Source organism: Giraffa tippelskirchi, chromosome 13 (genome assembly GCF_054371585.1).
Source record: "Giraffa tippelskirchi isolate mGirTip1 chromosome 13, T2T-mGirTip1v1.2.pri, whole genome shotgun sequence".
Lineage (NCBI taxonomy): Eukaryota > Metazoa > Chordata > Mammalia > Artiodactyla > Giraffidae > Giraffa > Giraffa tippelskirchi.
Genome location: NC_137287.1, coordinates 108,792,453 through 108,816,447, shown reverse-complemented (window position 1 = coordinate 108,816,447; position 23,995 = coordinate 108,792,453). Strand labels below are relative to the sequence as shown.

The 23,995-nt window shown below is 51.3% G+C and overlaps 1 protein-coding gene across 1 annotated transcript in view; it reads left to right on the top strand.

Annotated features, from left to right (window-relative positions):
* Positions 1–23,995, top strand: part of TGM2 (transglutaminase 2) — a 34,588-nt gene extending 10,593 nt beyond the window's left edge. The window contains exons 4-13 of the mRNA XM_081558821.1: positions 4,318–4,436; positions 5,975–6,103; positions 7,082–7,259; positions 9,738–9,873; positions 10,505–10,608; positions 12,309–12,551; positions 14,343–14,615; positions 20,066–20,226; positions 21,225–21,361; positions 22,063–23,995. Of these exons, the coding sequence (XP_081414947.1) occupies positions 4,318–4,436; positions 5,975–6,103; positions 7,082–7,259; positions 9,738–9,873; positions 10,505–10,608; positions 12,309–12,551; positions 14,343–14,615; positions 20,066–20,226; positions 21,225–21,361; positions 22,063–22,213 (1,631 nt within the window). The 3' untranslated portion in view covers positions 22,214–23,995. The remainder of the gene's footprint in view (positions 1–4,317; positions 4,437–5,974; positions 6,104–7,081; positions 7,260–9,737; positions 9,874–10,504; positions 10,609–12,308; positions 12,552–14,342; positions 14,616–20,065; positions 20,227–21,224; positions 21,362–22,062) is intronic.

The window sequence follows — 23,995 nt, the reverse complement described above, 5'->3', positions numbered from 1 at the left end:
CTAGTTGCAGTGAGCAGGGGCCACCCTTTGTTGGGGTGCCTTCTCATTGCAGTGGCTTGAAGCACAGGTTCTAGGCGTGCAGGTTTCAGTAGTTCCTTCACTGCAGCACAGAGGCCCTATAGTTGCAGCTCTCGGACTCTATAGAGTGCAGGCTTGGGAGATGCAGTGCACAGGCTTAGTCGTTTCGTGATAGGTGGGATTTTCCCAGACCTTTACCACTGAGCCACCAGGGAGGTCCCTTTATACACTCTTTTAATGATTGCTCTCAACAACCCCCAGGGGCAGAGATTAGCATCCTCGTTTTACAGACAGGAAACTGAGGCTTAGAGATAAGTGGCTTTTGGCAGCTCCTTCAAGAAGTAAGATGGCCTATGCCAGACAAAACCAGAGAATCAGGGAAAGAGCTGAGTCCGTCTCGAGCAAGAAAGAGGAGGGGGTCGCAAACAGTCCAAGGGGTTGCAAAGAGTCGGACAGGAATGAGCGACTCACATGACTACTGCTGCTCATACCTAGCCAGGCAGAGAGAGGGGCCATGTGGGCAGGCCCAGCCTGGTGATGGACTTCCCTCCTCGAAGCCCGGCCCCAGAGCAGAAATTCTGGCCTCCTACTGGGCCAGACCAGACCTCCAGACCACCAGCCTCCTACTGGACCACTGCTTTATTTATTTATTTATCTATTTTTCTTCTCCATTTTGGGGCATTTTCTTCGAATAGAAAGATCTTTTATTTTCTCTTTTATATACCTTGGCTGTTCTTTCCGTTTTTTCATTTCATTTTGGCTGTGCTGGGTCTTCCTTGTTGCACGGGCTTTTCTCTAGTTGCGGAGAGTGGGGGCTACTTTCTATTCATAGTTGCAGTGCATGGGCTTTGCACTGAGGTGGCTTCCCTTATTGTGCAGCACGGGCTCTAGGCTCGCTGGCTTCAATAGTTGTGGTTCCTGGGCTCTAGAGCATGGGCTCAGTAGTTGTGGCACACGGGCTTCGTTGTTCCCTGGCATGTGGGATTGTCCCGGATCAGGGATCAAACCCCTGTCTGCAATAGCAGGTGGATTCTTTACCACTGAGCCACCAAGGAAGCCTGGCTTTTATTTTTAATTATAACAGTAAGATATGAGAAAGTGAAAGTGAAGTCGCTCAGTCGTGACCGACTCTTTGCAACCCCATGGACTGTAGCCTATCAGGCTTCTCTGTCCATGGGATTTTCCAGGCAAGACTACTGGAGTGGGTTGCCATTTCCTTCTCCAGGGGATCTTCCCGACCCAGGGATCGAACCCAGGTCTCCCGCATTGCAGGCAGATGCTTTTACCCTCTGAGCCACCAGGGAAGCCACAAGATATGAGAACACCCTCTTTATAAAAGTTTCAAGCACTATAGAGAGATAGCCTCCCACCCTTCACTCCCCTCCTTAGGAAACACCATTATTAGCTGTCTCTGGAGGGCTTATCTCCTTAAATTCAAGTGTGTGTGTCCGGAGACATTGCTGTATTATTTTTTTCTTCAAGTTTTATTGAGATGAATTGACCTACAGCATTGTATAAGCTTAAGGTGCACGGCATAATGATTTGACTTACATGCATCATGAAATGATTATCACAATAAGTTTAGTGAACATTCATCATCTCATATACATACAAAATTAAAGTAAAAAATATTTTCCTTGTGGTAAGAACTCAGGATTTATTCTCTTAAGAGTGTTCATATGTAACATACAGCAGTGTTAATTACATTGATGATGTTGTAGAAGACATCATTGCATTATGGATTTCCCTGTCTTAAACATTAAAGAATCCCACCGTATACATCAACCTACAACTTGGGGTTTTTTTTTTTCTCCCAAGAATCCCAGGGACGGGGGAGCCTGGTGGGCTGCCGTCTATGGGGTCGCACAGAGTTGGACACAACTGAAGCAACTTAGCAGCAGCAGCAGCTACAGTCTTGAGGCTCTTTCCACATCAGTTTGCATACATCTGCTCATCGCTTGTTGTTGTTTCGTTTTTGTTTTGTTTATTTATTTGGCTGCACTGGGTCTTAGTGGTGGCCTGCAGGATCTTCAGTCTTTGTTGTGGCGTGCAGAATCTTAAGTTATGGCATGCAAACTCTTAGTCGCGGCATGTAGGATCTTGTTCCCCAAACAGGGATTGAACCTGGGTCCCTTGCATTGGAAGTGCGGAATCTTAGCCACTGCACCACCAGGAAAGTCACTGTTCATCCTTTTTAAGAGCTGCGAGTGCCCCGGGTCTTGCCATCTGGCTCCCATTCACAGACATGAGTTGGTTCCCTATGGCTTATCACAGGGAGGAGTGTCCTTGCTCACAGGCCATGTGGTCACACCGAATGGTTTCTCAGGACAGAAGTGGCCTTGCTGGTCCCACTGTCCACTCATTTTGATTTTAATCAGTGTGAACTTACAGGTAGTTGGCAATCCTGCCCCTGGGGCAGGAACTTGGCAGTGCCCCTCCCCAACCCCATCACTGTGGGGTTTCGGAGTTCAAGGAACGGGCAGTGAGGTTCTGGGGGATGACCCCTCCCCGTGGCCTTGCCTCTTCCCTGCCTGGAGGGATGGGGTGGCAGCCAGCCAAGCACCACAATGACTAAAGGGACTAACATCCCGGGGCGGGGAGCTGGAAATGTGGAGATAGGAAGTTTGGCTCAGAGGGGGTGGGGGGCGCTAAGGGAGGAAACTGCTCTCCCTCTTGGGGGAGAGGGCAACATCTGCCCATGACCTGGGGGCCTCTGGTCCCAGAGTTCCAGCATGGTCAGGATCCCAAGTGAGCGTCCCCAAGACCTCCATCTTTACCAGCCAGAGACCTCCTGGGCTGAGGTGGGGACAGTTCAACATGTGCTGACCCTCCCACTGGATAAGGAAATATCGTGGGCTTTTCTTTCTCTCAGATTCTTTCTCCCACGCCACCAGTTGATTTACAGCCACATAGCTCATTTATCTGAAGACAGGTGTTCATTGCGCAATCGCCCGAGCCTCCCGGCAGGATGCATAAGGTGTTCGCCACTTTCACATTTGTTTTCCTCCAAGCAGTGCAGGCGGGGGCTGCCTGCCTGTTCCTGTAGAGGGGCCCAGGGCTCTGAGGGGCCAGGCAGCCGCTTCCCCAGGCACTGGACATATTTCCCCAGGCTGATTTCAGTAGGCACGCTGCCTGGGCCCACCACACTCTTAGGGACCCATGAAAATGTATTCGCTTCTTTTAAAATCAGAAGACCAAGAAAAAAAAGGTTCAGGCCAGAGAATATGTTTTAACACATAATATTAATATATTTGGGCTTCCTTGGTGGCTCAGAAGACAAAGAATCCTCCTGAGAATGCAGGAGACCTGGGTGTAATCCCTGGGTTGGGAAGATCCAGCGTTATACCAATGCAGTAAAAAATATATTACAAAAAAATTTTCTTTAATGGAGGAAGGAGCCCATGAAGGCACAAATACCTAGGACTGATCAAAGCCATACCATGGCTCTAGATTTCCCCTTCCCAGCCTTAATTTCTTCACTTGTGAGTGGGAATTGGAAAAGTCGGACTAACCTTTGCCCTCCTGCCATCTGGCCCCACTGCCTCAGGCCCTCTTCTGTCGTCACTAGCCACAGGGAGCTAAGTATCGTCCACTTTCCAATAGCTGCACCGCTCATCTCTCTAGTCTTCTGCTTAGAATGTCATCAAGGCAACCTTCAGGTGCCAACTGACCCCCAAGCTGGACAGATCTGCTTCCTCTGAGCTTCAGCGACCTTGCCTTGACTTTCTCTGATTCATGCTCCTTCCTCACACTGCCTCAGGCCTTTAGCTTGCAAAGCACCTTTCAGTTCTGTGATCACATTTGACTCTCAGGAAACACAGTCAGGTGGCAGGAGAAGTGACCTGCCCAGAGTCATACAGCAAAGGATACTCAGAGCTAGGGGACTCCTGACTCCTGGCCCCAGTCAGTGCTCCTCTGTCTCTTGTGCTGGTGTCATTTTCCCATCCCTAAAATATTCTCAAGCCTCAGTTTTGTCATCTGTAAAATGGGGCTTCCAAGGATGCCTTCCACGTGAGGCTTTGGTGGAGGTTAAACAAGTTAACTTACGTCGTTACATTTATCACAGGTCCTGGCACGTGGCAAGTGTTGGATAAAAGACAGTCACTATTTTCACCAACTGATATTACTTTATCTTATTGATATGAGATTATTAATTAATGATTAGTTTCTGATTAAAAGAGAGAATGGCCTCTGGGGAGCTGCCCCGGCCCTGAAGAGTTGGCACCCCGCCTGCCATGTCTGTGGGGAAGCTTGGCCTTGCCGGATGCCGAGTTGAGGCCTTTTCCTTTTTACCCACAGCGGATGCTGTGTACCTGGACTCAGATGAGGAGAGGCGAGAGTACGTCCTTACCCAGCAAGGCTTCATCTACCAGGGCTCAGCCAAGTTCATCAAGAGCATACCTTGGAATTTTGGGCAGGTAGGGCCACACCCTGCCCCTCCTAACCATCTCTGGCTTGCTGTGAGCTGGGCCCTGGGTCTGAGACAAAATCAGAAAGTGTAAGCAAGGTCTCAGAGTCACCCACCCCATGTTGTCGAAGATTCAAGGGCCCTGAAATGGCTGGAGGCTCAGAGAGGGCCCAGGCCAGGCCTGAGGTCACACAGCAAAGGATGGCCCTGTGCATTGTGGGAGCAGCAGCTCTGGATTCAAGATGGGAAAGAGTCAGAGACCCTTTAGGAGCTATGGGGCTGGCAGGTGCTCCAGGAGGGAGAAGGGAGCCATTCAAGGCCATATATCAAAATAATGGGCAGTACTTGGAGAACACTGACTCTGTGCTAGGCATGGGCTGAGAGGGGCTTTAAACCACTGTCTAAATTAGTGGTTCTCAAACTCGAATTACACGTCTAAATTGCCAGAAAAAATTGCATTAAAATACATTTTTAACATATTGGTGTGCAGTGTCCTAGGGAATAGCATGAGCAGAAGCACAGAGGTGGGAAACTATGTTGTGCCTAAGAAGTGTCCTGCAGCTTGGGGAACACTTGCATGAGATGGGGCCCCAGGAGATGACGTGGGAGAAGTCCACAGTATTCAAGCCGTGAACGTCAGGCCGATGGCAATAGGGAGCCGAAGAATGAATGGGCCAAGCCAGGGAGGGCTGCTCTGAGTCATGGAAGGAGGCCTGTGATAAGGCCTGATTTGGGACAAGGCCACAGACACAGAGAGCAGGGAGCAGATGGACAAGCGTTTGAATGTGACCAAAGTGGTCTGACGGATGGTGACAAGGAGAGATTTTGATAAAGACAGCACCTAAGCTGCAAGGATGAGAAGGTGTGAGTCATAGAGAGAGGGGCAGAGAGAACATTCCCAGCAAAGGAAACAGCATATGCAAAAGCCCTGGGGCAGAGTGAGTGTGGGTGAGAGTGGTGAGAGGTGAGGTTAAGATGGGGTGGGACACCAATCATGAAGGGCCTTGCAGGCCACGGAGAGACGTCTCCATCTTACTCTAGGTGCAATGGAAACAAGAGCGATGAGATTCGATTTACATCTTTACAATTTATACTTTGGTTCCAATCAGAGCAGTGTGTGGGGGTGGGGGAGGAGGGACACTTACCAGCTCAGTGGGGTGAGTCAGGCTTTAGGGAAGTGAAGGTTTGGCTTTGGGGGCAGGGAGGGCAGTGGCTGGGCCTGAGGTGACTGAGGGCAGTCAAGCTCCAGGGACTCTGGACTTTCCTTCCACTCCAAGTTCCCAGGACCCCCACCCCCCTCACCAAGTCTGCATGCAGACACACCCCATCCCCTTTCTCATACACTCAGCCATTGTCCCACCCCACCCACCCCCTTTCCTTGGCCAGGAAAGCTGGCACCACGGCAATGTGGCAGACCCGACCCGAGCCTTCACATGTGATGTGTGAGACAGAGCAGGGGGTTCCCACAGCCGCTGGGCTTCAAGGCAGGCTTCCTGGAGGAGGTGACTTCTCAGCTCTCTCATCCTGCCCTTCTTTCCTCTGACACAGTTTGAAGACGGGATCCTGGACATCTGCCTGATGCTCCTGGACGTCAACCCCAAGTTCCTGAAGAACGCCAGCCGAGACTGCTCCCGCCGCAGTAGTCCGGTCTACGTGGGCCGGGTGGTGAGCGGCATGGTGAGTGAGCGCAGGCTTGTCTCAGGTGATAATGGAGACCAGGCCCCGGCTGTCATGGTCGGGGGGACTTGGGAGATGGGTGAGTCTCAGCTAGGAGACCTTGTATTTGGACAGACAAGATGTATACAAATGAGGGCCATGTGGTCCCGCAAAGCAATTCATTCCTTCATTCATTCACTCATCCAGCAAGTATTTATCAAGTGCTACCCATGCTCCAGGCACCGGGGAGAAGCAGGTGGAAGACATGAATGGTCTCTCACTTCCTAGAGCTTCTATTCTAGGGAGTGTGGGAGAAAACCAGAGTTAACCACAGGATCATGTGAATGCCCAGTCATGTTGCAATGAGCTCTCAAAGGGGCCAGAGGTGTGACAGTGTCTGACCGCAGGGTGCAACCCCAGTGGAGGACTGGGGGACTTCCCTAAGTGATGATTCTGGAGCTGATGTAACTGGGAGGAGAAGAGTGTCCCACGCAGAGGGGACTGCTTGTGCACAGGTTCCCCGAGGAGGCATGACTGGCAAATATGAGGAGCAGAAAGGAGGCCAGTGTGACCAGAGCGGAGGGGCGGGGGTGAAGAGGAGGGGGAGCGTTGTGGGTGGGCTGCAGAGGGGGCGGGGCCAGACCCTGCTTGGCTCAGCGCCAGGGCAGCAGGATGCTGGGGGTCTGGGGGCAATGACACCATCTGGGCAGGGCCAGAACGGGCCTCTGTAAAACTCAGATCATGCTGCCTGCCAGCCCCTGCACACATTCACGTCTCCAGCATCATCCTCACGACCCTGATGCCTCTCCACCTCCTCTTCCACCCCTGCACCTATCTCCAACCTCCCCATTAATCATACCTCGGGATCTTTGCACCTGCTGCTCCTTCAGCCTGGAACGCCCCTCCCCTGCCTTTCACCACGTGCCGAGTTCATGCCCACCCTAGCCCAGCCGTCACTAACCCCAGACTTGGTCCCTCTGACGCCCCCTCGGGTCGCAGGTCAACTGCAACGATGACCAGGGCGTGCTGCTGGGGCGCTGGGACAACAACTACGAGGATGGCATCAGCCCCATGTTCTGGATCGGCAGCGTGGACATCCTGCGGCGTTGGAAGAAAGATGGCTGCCAGCGCGTCAAGTATGGCCAGTGCTGGGTGTTCGCCGCCGTGGCCTGCACTGGTGAGCGGCACACAGACATGGGGGGCCTGGAACCGTCCTCGGCTTCCAGGAGCCAAGGCTGAGTCAGGGTTCCTGTGGCCTTCTCCCAGGCCTGATGTGTAACAGAGCCTGGGAAAACTTGGTCAAATAATGGGACGTCTGACCCCGGTGGTTGTGGGGTTTCTTCTCTTTTTTAATATTTATATTTATTTGGCTGCACCAGGTCTTAGTTGCAACATGCAGGATCTTTAGTTATGACACTTGAACTCTTTAGTTGCAGCATGTGGGGTCTAGTTCCCTGACCACAGATCAAAGCCTGGCCCCCTGCATCAGGAGCTCCGAGTCTTAGCCGCTGGAGCACCAGGGAAGTCCCAGCTGTGGGGTTTCTGCAGGGAGCTGAATAGTGGATCAGCCCAGGGACTGGAGTCGGACTGCCTGGTTTGAATCCGAGCTCTGCCTCTAATCCCCAGGCAAGAGAATTGGTGTCTCCAGGCCTCAGTTTCCTCACCTGTAAAATGGAGACAGTGGTAACTGACCTAAGTCACAGGGAGCTCTTAGGACTCAGGGAGAGGTCACTTAGCACAGTCAGTCAGGTTAGGTTGGGTTTCAGGGTTTCCAGGGACATCTGGGATTCCTCGGCTGGATCCTGGGATGTTTTCTCTGTGTCCGTTAGTTAGCCAACAGTGATTGGACGGATATTTGCAGTGACAGGCACGGTGACACACTTTTCTGTTCTGCCAGACTGCTCACACCCATCCCTCTCTGAATCATTACAACATCCCGACAAGCTGCTATTATTAGCTCCTCTTAGAGGAGGAAATGGAGTCTCAGAGAGGAGAAGTGGCTTGGCCAAGGTCACACAGCTGGTGATCTGCACAGCCAGGCATCTAACCAGGTGGGCCAGCTTCGGGCACAGCCTCGTGGTCTTAGACTGTGAGGATGAGGCCCCCCCGGGACCCCATCCCTGGGACAGGAGTGGAGCCTTGCTCCTGGGTCAGCGAGGACAAGCCTCCTCCAGCCTGGAGTCTGTACTCTGAAGCTTGTCGTGATGGGGCAAGGCCTGGAGTTGAAACACCAGCTCTCCCCACGGGCAGCAGAGAGTCTGGCCCCTACCCAGGCCAAAGGGCACAGGAACCAGGCAAGAGGTGGAAGGTCACAGCTGCTCCTTCCTCCCTTCCCCCGGGGCTCTCACATCTGCTGACCTGAATCCGGGGCCTTCGGGGAAGTTTATGCCCCGATTGATGGCAGGCACTGGGCAAAGGTCACATTCCTGCCTCTCCCCCATTGCAGAGACTCAACCTCATCAAAACTAAAAGTAAAACAGAGGTCCTACAGATTGTATTTAGTAGGCTTTTCTGCTTCACTTCTTTTTTTAGATGTTTCTTTCTTTATCTTACCCTGAGAATATGTTACTCTTACATTTTACATAAAAAGTATATTAAAAAATGAAAGGGAAGCAGCACCCATAATCCCCTCTGTCAGGAACACCCAGCACCACTATTCGAGCAGGATTCCGTGGTCTATAGATGCCACTTGACCTCCTGCCTCTTTGTCACCTATCATTGCAACACCAGCCCCTTTCTCAGTCACTCCAGCCTCTCTGAAAACTGTGCCTCGACCCAGTGCAGGCCCTCCTGGTCTACAGTGGAGCCCCAGAGCACTGGAATTCTGAGCCAGAGAGGATGAAACAAGGCACAGAGAGGTGAAGGGACTGGCCCCAGGCCACATAGCCCGGAGCAGCTGGAGCTGGAACGGAGGGGTCCTGACCTCTGTTGCGTCATCTGCCTACCCAACTGTTCATTCCTCGCTCTGAATCTGTCATTCCTTTTCTCCTTCCCTTCCTCCTTCTCTTTCTACTTCACTCCTTCGTCCCATTTGACAAATTAGTCTGTACCGGGTCTTGCAGGGCTCTGGGACTGTAACATAAGACAGATCGCTCACTGCCCTCAGAGGACTAATTAAAGAATCCCTCACATACTCATATATTGAGAGTGATGATGCATCCCTAGTCTTGCTGTGAATGCAGATGGTGGGGTAATCTAAACCTGATGGGTGGCCTTCCTGGCCGAGGGATGGGCATACGCCAGCATCCTAGGGCAGGTGGGAGTGAAGAGTGCTGGAGGCCAGTGTGGCTGGAGCAAAGTGTGTAGGAAGTGATCAAGGGCCAGACCCAGCAGGGCAAGGCCCACAGTGGAGGTTTGGCCTTGACCTTGAGGGCCATGAAGAGCAATTGAGGGTTTAGCAGCAGACTGTTAATGTCAGATTTTCATTTAGAGTCTTCTTTTGTTAGCTGTGAGGTGAAGGGGAGAGAGGGGGACACGGGGCAATCAGCGAGGTGGGCACCATTGTCTGGGCAAGGGGATGGCACAACCTCACCACTTGGACAATGGGTACAGTGCTCCCTGGGGTACAGATGGGTATGTGGAGGCCCAGGCAGAGCAGATGTCTCTAGGGCCCCAGCCCACCTCCTAAACTCTCTCCACCATGTCTTCCACTCAGTGCTGCGGTGCCTTGGCATCCCTACCCGCGTCGTTACCAACTATAACTCAGCCCATGACCAGAACAGCAACCTGCTCATCGAGTACTTCCGCAATGAGTTCGGGGAGATCCAGAGTGACAAGAGCGAGATGATCTGGTGAGGGGTTGCCCAGTAGGCAGGGTCACCTGAAGAGGAGATGGGGCGATGTCTCAAATGAGGTCACCTCTGAATTAGGTTTAAAAGTTGAGCAGTATTTGGACAAAAGGAAACAGAACTTGGAGAGGCTCCCAGGGAGGCAGGAACAGCAGGAGCCAAGGCCGAGAGGAAGGAAAATCAACACAGGACACATGAAAGGAGAACGCCTTGTCCAGAGTCTGCACTGCAGGCTGGGGGTCTGGGCTTGATTCCAAAGGCTTCAGACTGGAGAGGAGTGGTCTGATGACTGTGGGTATAGATCGGAAGATAGATGGGGTGTGGTCCAGGTAGGTGGTGATGGGGCCTGAATCCAGGCAGAACCTGTGGGCTGGAAAAGAAGGGTCAATCAAGAAATTAGGAGGTCAAGTCAGCTGGACTTGCAGAGCCACTGAGAGGGGAAGGGAGGTGGACCGAGGGATTGAGGGGGTGAGGGTGACTCTCAGTGTAGGAAGGAACACCTGGCTGGGACCCCTGGAGGAAGAGCAAAGTGTTGGGAAGACGTGATGGGCTCAGCTTAGGACAAGGCAAGTGTGAACAGCACGTTGGAGTGTGTGTGAGTCCTGCTTCACGTTCTGCTTTATTTCCCCAACAGGAACTTCCACTGCTGGGTGGAGTCGTGGATGACCAGGCCAGACCTGCAGCCAGGGTACGAGGGGTGGCAAGCCGTCGACCCCACGCCCCAGGAAAAGAGCGAAGGTGGGTTGGGCAGGAGTGGTCCCATTACTGAGATGGAGAAACAGAAGCTGGAGGGGACCCACCCAGCTGAGGGACTCCCTGGAGAAGGGCAGAGAAGGGCAGAGCTGGGATGCTAACCCAGGTCTGGCCAACTCCAAAGGAACTTTGAGTGTTGGGGCAGCCTCACTGGTGTTTTATGAAACACCTCTTTTATAATTTGAAAAGTGATTCATGCACGTTGTGGAAAACAGAAAATATGGAGAAGCACAAAGAAAAAAAAATCAAGTAGCATCTTTGTCCTCTTCCCCCCCAAAGAAATTTCATTAACATTTACACACAGTTTCCAATAATTTCAAATGACTCCTTCCTCAGAATAATATTTTAAATGCACACAATATAACACGTATATTGAATATAATACCTTCATAAAGATGAAGCTTCTTTCTGCTACTAATGTTAAATCGGGAGTAGAAAAAGGGTTGAATTACACTGAAACATAGTTATCAAAATTTTTAAAAATATTTTTGTGATATAGTAATATATGTGTTACATAACATGATCTAGTGGTAGAGTCAGTAATAGTAATTTCCCTAATTTCTTGATAGAGGTGAACATAATCTCTATTTTCAGTTATCTGTGACAACTATAAAGATATATGAAAATATCTGTGGTTCTTATGAGTGACAGGTCACAAGTGCACCTAAGACTGTGGTTTGTGGTCTGCTTGCACAATTGAAAAAAAGTGTTATCAAAATATAATGAAAATAATGAGGTGATTTTTTTTTTTTTCCTGTCCAAGTTCATGAACTCCTGAATTCTATTTGCTGCGCCTCGGGGGGATCCATGGGCCCCAGGTTAAGAACTCTGGCTGCACATGACCTTTTCTCCTGGCCCCCTCACTTCTCCGTATAGCATTAGCAGTTCTGCATCAGATCGATTTCCGTGATTTGAATTTTAATTGAATGTTATTACATTCTATCAGATAGATGCATTGTAATATAGCTACTGAGCCTCTAATCCTCAACATTGCAATTTGTGACTGGTTTGAGGCGGCTGTAAACCACACCTAGATAAGCATCAGGCTGTCTTGTTCATGATCTCTCTTGTTCATTCAGTCCACACACACTCTCTGAATCTGTGTCGGGCACTGACTGCTACTCTCATTCTGGGCAGGAAACCAGACAGACACACGCCCTTGTAAAGTATTGCCTACACTTGGCTCCCTCATCTCCTAAAGTGCCTTGGGATACATTTCTCTCTATCAAACACATAGCAGACAAGAGTTTGCAAGTCCTCATTTGTGGGTACAAATATCATCACGTGAAGCCAGGATTCAGAGAGGTTAAGTGACTTCCCCAGTGTCACACAGCTAATGAGAGGCTGTGCTGAGATTTGAACCCCAGAAGCTGAGTTCTAGCGTCCCCTGGAATTCTCTTTTTTGACTGCGTTGTGAGGTTTGCGAGATCTCAATTCCCGACCAGGGATTGAACCCAGGCCCAAGCAGTGAAAGCAGAGTCCTGACCACTAGACCACAGGGAACTTCCTCTCTGGGAGTTCTGAGTTCTTACTCGATGCTGCCGTCCTAGAAATGGAGTTCCTGGGTCAAAGCGCTGTATCATCTTGTGGGTTTTACCCACATGTGGTTTGATTGTGGAAGGTTTGGGAGGTACCATCCTCCCCTCAGCCCAGGTCCATCTCTGTCTCCTCCTCCCCCCACCCAGGGACTTACTGCTGTGGCCCGGTTCCCGTTCGTGCCATCAAGGAGGGCGACCTGAGCACCAAATACGATGCCCCTTTCGTCTTTGCTGAGGTCAACGCTGACGTGGTGGACTGGATCCGGCAGGATGATGGATCTCTGCACAAATCCATCAACCACTCCCTGGCGGTGGGGCTGAAGATCAGCACGAAGAGTGTGGGCAGAGATGAGCGGGAGGACATCACCCACAACTACAAGTACCCGGAGGGTAGGTGCTGGGGCTCATCACTGCCCTGCACATAAGCAGCTGGTTTTACCAGCCCGGTGGGCGTGCATGCCTGTGTATGTGTGTGTGTGTGTGTGTTTTATCTGGCAGCCCGCACATGACTGATCTGTAGGTTACTGTCTATTTCAAGAAATTCCTTAGAAACAAGTGCAAATTTGACACACAGAGTGTGTGGAGGGAGGCAATAGTAAAGGATTACTTATTTAGGGAAGAAATTTTATATTCCACAAAAGGATTCCGTTTGGTTTTTAAGCCTCACTTTCTTGGTTGGTTTGACTCTTAGTAAAACTGAAAGGGATGGCTGTTATACAGGAGAGGCATGCATCGTAACAAAAAATTAGGATGTCCATGTTTATTAATAGTGCGTGCGTCTGTGTTGAGTCGCTTCAGTTGTGTCTGACTCTTTGTGACCCTATGGACTGTAGCCCTCCAGGATCCTCTCTGTCCATGGGATTCTCCAGACAAAAATACTGGAGTGGGTTGTCATGCCCTCCTCTAGGGGATCTTCCCAACCCAGGGATTAAGCCCATGTCTCTTACATTTCCTGCATTGGCAGACAGGTTCTTTACCACTAGTGTCACCTGGGAAGTCCCTTATTAACAGTACTCATTAGTCGTGGGAGCTACAATAGATGGGCAACTCCATGCCTTTTTACTGCAGTGTATTTGTGCCAAAGAGGCTTGGAAGTCCAGAGGGGCCATGTAAGAGAAGCTGCAGTGTTTATCATTGCAGTATTTCACATAGAGCTGGGGAAGTGGGTATGAAGGAAGATTAGAAAGGTTTAAAGAGAAATGGACCAAAAAAAGCTTAAAGATAATAAGATGGGCTCAGTCAGACACAAAGATGAAGCTTCTTTTTGCTACTGATGTTAAATCAGGAGTAGGAAAAGGATGTATTTTGCACATCAGTGTCCAATTCAATCGACAGATATTTTTGAAGCATTTACTGTGTTCCAAGTACAGTAGGGTTCACAGAAGTGACTAAGAAACCACAACCCTCATCTGACCCCCACTGACCTTTGAAGGGCTGCCTGGGGATTGGCTATGAAGTGGCCATGCTCTTGCAGGAAGGGATAAAACAGAAGGAAAAGATGCTTTCCCTGGCCTCTGAAATTTCTAGAGCTGATGATTTGATAGAAAAAATAGATATATACCCAGCAACACTTGGGAAAAAATAAAAGGCACATGGGGAGAAGTAAATGGTATAAAGGAAGGGGCAGTTCTGCTGGAGGACTCAACAATTGGAGAAGTGATGGAAAGGATTTCAGGTAAAAGTGGTCCCTGTGCAAATGCTTGGAGGTGAGAAAGTTTGAATTGTATTAGTGCCTACTAGGCACTAAGCACTGTTGTAGGCATTGGGTATGACTTAAGATTAAGTGAAACACAGTCTTAATCCTCAAGAGACTTGAGAGTGTAAGCATATGAACAGAAAAAAAAAACCCAGTGGGCCAAAAATCCCCAAATATATGGCAGGCAGTGGCAGCTATGAAACTCCAAAAGGCATTGTGAGTCGTTATTCCTGGGGAAGTAGTCAGAGAAGGCATCCTGCAGGAGGGGTCATTTGGGAATGGGTCTTGAGGGATGTATAGGAGTTTGCTTGTGGGAAGCAAATAAAATACTCTTTCCTCCTCCTGGCACAGTAATGTAAAGAAGGGACTCCTTCTGGGTGCTCTGAGTCACCAAGACTTTGAGAAGCCAGCTTGCTCTGCCCCCAGCCTCCTCCTCATTGATCCCCTGTCCAGCTGTGATGAAGCTCTCTACCCTATCCCCACAGGGTCCCCAGAGGAGAGGGAAGCCTTCACGAGGGCCAACCACCTGAACAAACTGGTTAATAAAGAGGAGACAGGGGTGGCCATGCGGATCCGTGTGGGTGAGGGCATGAACAGGGGCTGCGACTTCGACGTCTTTGCCTACATCACCAACAGCACCTCCGAGGAGCACACTGGCCGCCTCCTGCTCTGTGCCCGCACTGTCAGCTACAACGGGATCCTGGGACCTGAGTGCGGCACCAAGGATCTGCTCAACCTTTCCCTGGAGCCCTACTCTGGTAAGGATCTGTGTTCCTGGAGCAGCTGTTGACCACACTGACTGGATCGTGCCCTGAGCATTGAGTATGAACAATCTATCTCACTGCGGTCTGGCCCTGTCCTTGGCACTTTATAAATAGCAACCCCGTTCCTTATTATAACAAAAGTAGGAGGTGGTTTCTTTTATGGCCCCTGTTTTCCAGTTGAGAAGACTGCCAACAGAGAGGTTAAGTGGCTTTCCTAAGGGCACACAGTTAGGAAGTGACAGGACAGAAACTTGAAGCTGTACTCGCAGCAACTATTCTGTTTCAGCTCATCTTTATGTGACCCCTGACTGCTTTCCCAGACTCTCTACTTACTGCCCCTTCCAGCAAATTCCTTCTCTCTGTCTCTAGCAACTCATGCTGCAGCTGTCTCTCCCCAGAGCCCTTTAGAGAACCCCTCCTGTTCCCCTGGAGGTTCTCAGGCTCAGCGAGAAGAGATTCAAGATTAGTGCTGCCCAGAGAACTGTCGGAGACATGAGAAGGTTCTATATCTGCGCTGTCCAGTGCGGTGACCGCTAGTTCCATGTGGCTATTGAATGCTTGCAATGTGACTCGTGAAATTGCGGGACTAAAGTTTTCATTTCATTTAAACAGCCTCATGTGGGACAGTGTTGCTCCAACAGTGATGAGAAAAGCCTTGATCTTCTCTTCTTAGGTTTTTATTTTTTTAATTGGGGGTATAGTTGCTTTACTTGGTTGTGTTAGTTTCTGCTGTACAGCAGAATGAATCGCTATATGTTTACATATATCCCCTTCCTCTGGGACCTCCCACCCCCTGCTCCCTATCTCACCCCTCTAGGTCATCACAGAGCATTGAACTGAGCTCCCAGTACTATAAGGTAGCTTCCCATTAGCTATCTATTTTACACATGATAGTGTATATATATCAATCCTAAATTTACAATTCACACCCCTCCCAACTGTGTTTACCCATCCATTCTCTGTCTGAGTCTCTATTCCTGCTCTGCAAATAGGTTCATCTGTGCCATTTTTCTAGACTCCACATTTATGCATGAATTTGGCCCCCAGCCTCCCTGGGAGCAGATCCTCTTCCATGTTTGGAGCTGAAATGATGTCAGCAGCTCACCCAGCCCTCACCCCTGGGCTGAACCTCTGTTGCTCTTTCTTCCTGGTCGGTCGCCTGCACAGTCATTGTCCCCTTGGTCTGTTTCACTGCCCGCTTTGTCATCACGCCTGGTTATCTCCCTAAAAATAAGCTGGAGGCCCTGAGCAGGGTTGTGACTGATGAGGTCACTTAGTGATGCAGCGTGGAGCCTGGTCTCCACCCCCACCCCACCCCCAGCCCCCACAGCAGTCCTTTCCTGGCTTCTGGGTTTGGAGCCTGCGGGCATGAAGAGGACAGGGGAGTCTTGGAGTTGGGAGAGGACCTGGGAACAGCGTGGTTTGAGTAGGACATCAGTCAGCTCTAGGGCCTTTATCTCAGGCCCACGGCAGGCACTCCTGAAGCTACACGCCAGGACAGAGCAAACTCTGTCAGGGTCCTGGAGCAGCAGGGAAGCCTTGGGGGCAGAGCCAGTTGGTACCAGGGATAGGGCCCCAACACTTTCATGCTAAAAGACATGTGCAGAGGCCAGACTTGGCCTTGAATCTGGCTCTGCCACCTTCTATTATTATTATTAATTATTGGTCACACCATGCAGCACGTGGGATTTTAGTTCCCAGACCAGAGATCGAACCACTGCCCCCCTGCATTGGGAGTGTAAAGTCCTAACTGCTGCACAGACAGGGAGAAACCTCTCCCACCTTCTAGATGTACAGCCTCAGGCCTCACACCGCACTCATCCATCAGTTTTGAGGGCTGACATCCCCCTTGTGGGTGGCTGTGAGGACTGAAGGAGATGTGTGTTCTGGAAAGATCTGGAAGATGTAAAATGGTGCCTGGCCATGGTGGGGCCCTTCACACCCCACTGAGCAAGTGGAGACAGGTGTGGGAGGACAAGAAGCACCTTTGCTGAACAGCTGCTATGCCGGACAGTGCTCTCCAGGCCGGGCTCAGAGCTTCCTGAGTCACGGCCAACCTTGCTGGTGTCGGGAGGACCTGGGGTCTCAACTCTGCCTCCAGGCCCCCAGTCGAGGGCAGGACTCTGTCCCTCCAGGTGTGTGGGGTGGTTGGGAGACACCCAGGTCCTAGTTCCTTCGATTCCGCCTGCAGGCTGTGAGCTCCTGGGTATTTCTCTTCTCTATTCCAGGCCTCAGCTTCCCTATTTGTAGAAAGGCTGGTTCATCTTTTCTTTTGTTTTTATAAGTGAAAGGTTGATTCAGGGAGGAAACCCACCCCATAGACAGAGTGGGGGCCATCTCCGAAGGCAAGAGAGACCTGGTTCATCTTTAGAGAGTGCCAGCCCTGTTGTGTGAATACACATATGTCAGTTCTTCCTCATATTCAGAACCGCTTCAAAGGGCGGAAGTGTCTTTCCTGGAATATGTTTCATAAGGTGAACCCCAACCTGAACCAAGGATGCCAGAGTAACTTCCTCCCGGGCAGCTGTTGAGTCACACTTTGCCTCCCAGATACATCTGGGCTCCTCACAGCATTGTTCTGCTTCAGCCACGCCAGCCGCAGTGTCTCTTCCTGGGAAAGTGTTCACAGCAGGGGGGTCCCACTTGCTCCACAGACCCCCGAGGGGCACAGCCTGTCGGGAGAAGGCGGAGGAGGGCAGCAGCCTGGGGCGTTGCCCTCTAGCTGGAAGGTGGGGCTAGGCCAGGATGCACTATGGAGGCCCTCAAGTCCAAGGTCACCCTGAGACTGATTCTCCTACCCTCTGAGACCCTGAACTTTGGCTGAGTTGCTGGTTATACTTTGATGATAAGATCCAGGGGATTTCCACATGGACAGGAAGCTAGACCTAGGACAGCTGAATTGAAACTAGCGGTCTTTACCCCAGCCTCCTGGCTCTGCAGCTCTCCCCCTTCCTGTCCCTCCCCCTCCTCTCTCTCTGGGGCCCTCACCCCTCCAGGTGGGGCAGCATAATCTCGTGATGATCAAAGGAACCATCTAAGCAATGAGTGACACTAACCGCACACGTTTCTTTCTTTCGGCCAGCACTGGCCCGAAGCCAGGCCAAGGCCCCTAGCCTGTGGATGGCAATTCTCAAAGGTCCAGTCCCACCCTGACCTCAGCCTCCTGGAAAAGTTAACAGTTGGGGCCACCCCCTCCAGGTTCCTGGAGAACCGGGTTTTCCTTCTTCTCTGTGGAACTGGTCAGAGTTTCCACTCCGCTCCACCAAGTCCTGACCCAGGAATTTTTTACTCCTTTTTGTCCTTTTTGGCAGAAGCTTTGTTTTTTTTTCCCTTCTAAGTCATCAGAGCTGAGGTTGGGGCAGGTCCACCCAGGGAATGAGTGACGAGAGGGCTGGGCACTCATTTTCCAGAGAGCAGGATAGGGGACACCGAGTGTGCATGGCCAGGACCTAGACCTTGACCCACGCAGAGAGAAGGTGACTGCCTGCTCAGGCCTTCACTGTCCTGTAGATGACCTCCCAGTGGGTGCTCACTGGCCTGAGCACCCCTGACTCTTGCTAATCTCCCTCATTAACAGTAAACTCGGGTCCCAAACTCAGAGTGCTCAGCAGACAAGAATATGAGCCTGAATTGAATAAACCTGACTTTGTTTGCTGGTGTTTGTTTTTACCAGCTTGCTTTTACTTATGGTAAATAGACAGGTTTGCTGCAAATAATGGTAACAAAATTCCCTAAGCAGAAAAAGTTGAAAAGTATGAAGTGAGTGGACTGAAAGAAAAATAATGAGCAAATAATGAGGATTTACTCAGACATGTGAAACATCACGTGAAGGACTGGAGTTTGGGAAACTCGAGTCTCTTATGGGGAGGGAGGGAGCAGACGACAGAAAAAGAGGAAGCAGCATCTCCCATCATAGCACTGGAGAGGTTGACTGGGCTCCACGGAGTCCCAGCACCATCCTTCCAACATTCTTGTTTGATGGGGGAGGCTCCGCCTTTAATGCAGGAGACCTGGGTTTGATCCCTGGGTTGGGGAGATTCCCTGGAGAAGGGCATGGCAACCCACTCCAGTATTCTTGCCTGGAGATTCCCATGGACAGAGGAGCCTGGCGGGCTACAATCCATGGGATCACAGAGAGTCAGACACGACTGAGCAGCTCACACACACACACACACACAAGGGGCAGAAAGGATTTCTCCCAAGGTTCTCTGTGACCACATGAACAAGCAGGGCCTGGCATAAGCCTGTGGGTTCTTTCTCTCTTTTTTTTAAAAAAATTGCAATATAGTTAATTTACAATGTTGTGTTAGTTTCTGCTGTACAGCAAAGTGAGTCAGTTATACACATATATATGCTGTTTTCTAGGCTCCCTTCCCAGACAGTTCATCACAGAGTATTGAATAGAGTACCCTGTGCTATTCAGTAGGTTCTTACTAGTTATTTAGTCTAAATATAGTATGTATATATCAATCCCAGTTTTCCAATTTATCCTTCCTCCTCCCCTCTCCCCACTGGTAATCAGGAGTTTATTTTCTATATCTGTGACTCAATCTCTATTTTGTAAATAGATTCCTTTGTACCATTTCTTTAGATTCCACATATAAGCAATACCATTTGAATAGTGTCTTTCTCTGTCTTTCTTCACTCAGTATGATAACTCCCAGGTCCATCCATGTCACAGTAAATGACACTGTTTCATCCTTTTTTATAGCTGAGTAATATTCCACTGTATATGTGTACCGAATTTTCTCTGTGGTCTGTGGATAATCAGTCCAGTTCCTGTGCCCTTTTCCACTGCTCCTGCCTGCCTCTCATAAGCTTCTCTGGTGCCCTAGGGTTTCCATGTTCTTGTTTGAGAAATGGGGCTAAGATCCACACTTTGCTTCTCTGCAGTGGGGAGGTTGGCCCTGCCAGCTTCGTTCTCATCCCTATCGCTGTGTGACTTTTGCTCTGAACTGATCTCTGGTCTTAGCTCTGCACTGTGGGATCCAGATGTTCCTAGGAACAGAGAGGGAACCAAGCAGAAACAGAGGGGGGAGGTCATCTCCCCAGGCTCACACTGTCAGTCAGTGGTCCAAACAGGACCAGCTCTCCCCATCTGAACACTTACGGGCAGAAGTGTTTCTTCATCTGTAAAATGAGTACAGTCCCACCAACCTCGTGGGGGGAAACGGACATCCTGAGAGGTGGAGTGACTCACCCAGCGTTCCCAGGTAGCAAAGGGCAGAGGCAGGATTAAAACCCAGGCCACTCCTCCCACTTCCTTCCTGGGAGTGCTAGAGCCAGGGCAGGTGGGAGAAAGTGCTGGGACCTGCCCAGTCATTCACCAGCTGTGTGACCTCAAGCTCATCCCTTGCCCTCTCTGTGCCTTGTGGAGGTGCCATAGGAGAGGTGGGGGCCACAATTCAGATGGTATGAATGGTCTCCCCTCTCCCCTTCTGCAGAGAAGAGCATTCCCCTTCGAATCCTCTATGAAAAGTACTGTGACTGCCTGACCGACTCGAACCTTATCAAGGTGCGAGGCCTCCTTATTGAGCCAGCTGCCAACAGCTACCTGCTGGCCGAGAGGGACATCTACCTGGAGAATCCAGAAATCAAGATCCGGGTAAGGGCTGGGTCCCCAAGTCCAGATCCCGCACCTGCATACACTTCCCTCCCTGCAGACTCAAGATCTCTGATGCCCCAGGGTTCCCCAAATCCTAGCTTCATCAAAGAAAAGCATCGTGAAACAGAAAGAATTTGGGACTCACAGCCTCTAGGAATGAATCCCCACATCCCAGAGTAGTAGGATCATGACATTTAGGGATCTCATAATTGTGTGACCCTTAAAGCTAAACTAAGGCAAGATGCTGAGGTCCTGGGGCCCTGGTGGGGCAGAAAGGGGTGGAGTTGTTAAGGGCTCAGACTCTGGAGTCTATTTATTCATCTGTAAAATGGCTGTTATAAGGATTAGCTGTGCGTCTACAGGAAACACATAGACTGTATCCAGCACGTCATGAGGGTGCAATAAAAGCTGATTAATACTTACCATCAGCGTCATCATGGTCATCAGAGTGATTCACTTGAAGCAGTCTCAGCCCCAGGTCCCCAAGTACTTCTGTTACAAATAAATGGTAAAGAGCAGGGGGTGGCGGGGTGAGGAGTGAGTGCTGTGTGCCGGACAGTCTGCTAGAATCGTGCATATGTTAGCTCAGTGAATCCTTGTGAAAACCCTGCAGTCATGCATTTCCCTCCTATGAAGAAACCAAAGCTCAGAGAGGGTGGTGTCTTTGCCAAGATCACACAGCAAGGACAGGACAGAGATCAGCCTGCTTCCAAAGCCTCTGATTTTTCCACTCCAGACCTTAGAATGAGGGAGGCACTTTACATCCCGTGGGTCACGTGGAGCCTCTCTGCAGCTCCGTGAAGGAGGAGGCCTGGGCAGGAGCCATCATCTGTGTTTTCTGGGCGAGGCGAGGAATGACAGAGGTGGAGCTGCGCAGACATGGGGCCAAATTGCAGTAGAGATGGAGGTGGCTCATTTGGGACCCTGCCTGCCCTGGAGGGTCTCTGGGCCCCTCTCCCACTCTGCTGCACCTGGCATCCACCCCGTGTCTCCTCCAGATCCTGGGAGAGCCCAAGCAGAACCGCAAGCTGGTGGCTGAGGTGTCTCTACAGAACCCGCTCACCGTGGCGCTGTTGGACTGCACCTTCACTGTGGAGGGGGCGGGCCTGACTGAGGAGCAGAAGACCGTGGACATGTAAGTGCCCATCCCTCCCACCTGGGGCCTGGGAGCAGAGGGCCGATGCTCGTGGAGGGGACAGGTGCCCTTGGACACCGAGCCCTGGACTGTAACCCCCTCCTCTCATCACCCACACACTCACCCACACATGTCTACGTCCAAACACCCACACATCAGCTGCATCCCATGCACACGGTTCACACACCTGAACAGGTACGCATTCAGTCACTAAATCCCCGCCTCAGGACACAGGTCCTCACACGCACACAGGTGTACACGCGTGCCTGTGCTGTGTACCCTCACAGATAAGTGTCTATCTACACATACGCTTATGAGCATACATACTTGTTTTTCACTTTTTTGTTGTACTATCATTTGCATACAGTATACAATACAAATCACATATGTACATCTCAGTGCATTTTCATGCATGTGGTCACATGAGCATCCACACTCTTATGCCCTGGCACACCATTCACTCTCTCTCTCTCACACACACACACACACACACACACACACACACACACACACACAGGAGGGCAGATGGCCCAGGCCCCTGAGAGCAATGAGCAGGGCCCACTTTATCCTGTCGTTATTCAGCTGGACATCATGGAGGCGCTGGGCTAAGATCTCAGTAGTCACGTGTCACCCTGGCCTGGCCTCATCATGGGGACCAGGCCAGGGTCCCTCTCCTCACCCTCTTTCTCTCTCTCTCCCAGTCCCGACCCCGTGGAGGCGGGGGAGGAAGTCAAGGTGAGGGTGGACCTGCTGCCCCTGTACCCGGGCCGCCACAAGCTGGTGGTGAACTTCGAGAGCGACAGGCTGAAGGCCGTGAAGGGCTTCAGGAACGTCATCGTCGGCCCCTCCTAAGGGGTCCCCATGCCAGCTCCACCTCAGCCACCGAGGGCCCCCAACTTGACCCCGATCTTTATCCCAAGCAGCTTGACCCCAATCTTTATCCCAAGCTAATGAGCAAAACGTGCCCCTCCTTGGGCCCTGGACCTCAGGGCAGGGGTGGTTTGCCTGAGGGGGCCCTTTGGAATTGAATGTACTTCCCGCCCACCTTGTCCCCCTGAGCCTGGCTCCCCACCTATGAGAGATGTTCTGTGCCTGCACTGTGGGAGCCCTCGTCTTGGCTGACTGGGCCTGGGGGGTAGGCCATCTCCCCCTCCATTCCCAGCCCAGATGCCCCTTAAAAAGCCACTGTCCACCCGCCACACTGATTGATCGACGTCAGAGCTCCTTTCCTGGGAGCAGGCAAAAGAAGTGTGCCCAGTGACCGGATCAAGGAACTCAGCTCCCTAGAGTACCCTGAACCCCTTCCCCAGGTTGAGCCCAGACCCCGGGGGCCCTCGGCAGAGTCTGAGCAGGTGCAGATGGGGAGGGTCCCAGGAACAGGCCACACCCCAAATCCCCTCACATCCCAGCAGCCCTGACCCAATACTCCCCCCACCCTCTCACAATGGTTAGGCGCCTAGTAAGTGCCTGGCACTTCCTGGGCTCACTGGTGCTCACACGGCCATCAGCCCATTCAATCGCCACGGGAAACTGCAGAGGGGGAGCTGTTTTCTCAGTGAGGAGACTGGGCTCAGAGAAGGGAGGTGGCCGGCCCTGCTCCTGTGGGCTCCTGGATATTTGCAAGGCTGGCTAATGTAGAGGCACAAGAAGGGAGCCCGGCCTTTCTGACTCTGAGTCCAGTGCCCCATCCACCACTCCAGCCCTGACCTGGCTGCGTCCAAGAGGCCATTTGGAACCTGATCAAAAAGGATCCAATTAGGACGAGGAGGCGGGGAGGGGTTAGAGCCCTGGGTTCGAGCCCCAGGTCTGGCCAGCTACTGCCTTCCCCTCCTCTGGGCCTCAGTTTCCTCTTTGGTCGCTGGGAGTGGTTGAACCAGCTCATCTCCAAGGCCCTCCCAGCTCTGCACTTCAGGTGCCTTGTATGACCCAGCCTCGCCAATGACAGCAGGTCCTCCTCCCGGGCTTCACAGAGCCTTGGGTCACAGACCCAGGATGTTTCGAAGTATGAGACCATGACCATGACCACCTTCCTGCCCCCAATCCTGTCAGGGTCCCCCACCTGTGCCCAGGCATCTGCCTTCGGAGCCCATTTCTAGGGGGAAAGAGCCCCCCCAGAAACCCCCGTCCTAACCACGAGCTCGCCCACCGCAATGCCTAGACTTCACAACAACCTTAGTTGCCTATGCTGATCACCCACCAACAAGGCTGGCATCTTAAGCCATCTCCTTTTTGAAGAGCCAGAGTCCTGGAACACAGCCCCTGCCCGCCTGACTAAGCTTGAGGACCCCACGAATTGCCATCTCTGAGCTTATTCCTCACTCTCTCCACATAACCGGGCTTCCTTCAGTCTGAAGGAGGGAAGTGGGAGAGAATTCTGTGTCTGGAGTGGGGTCAGAGCCTCCAGGGAGCCCCCAAGCCCCAGATAGGGACTTGGTGAAAGTCACACTGATACACTTAGAACTTTCTGCTTTGCACAAGAAGCACAAGATGAGCCAGTATATATTCGTTCTATATAAATATTGCTCAATTTCCCTATGGTTTTATAAACGCTTTTGGGTTCCAAGCAAGCAGTAGATGTGCTTTTGAGCCACAAAGAGCGAGCACTGAAATAAAAGTTTATTTTTCACATTCAAA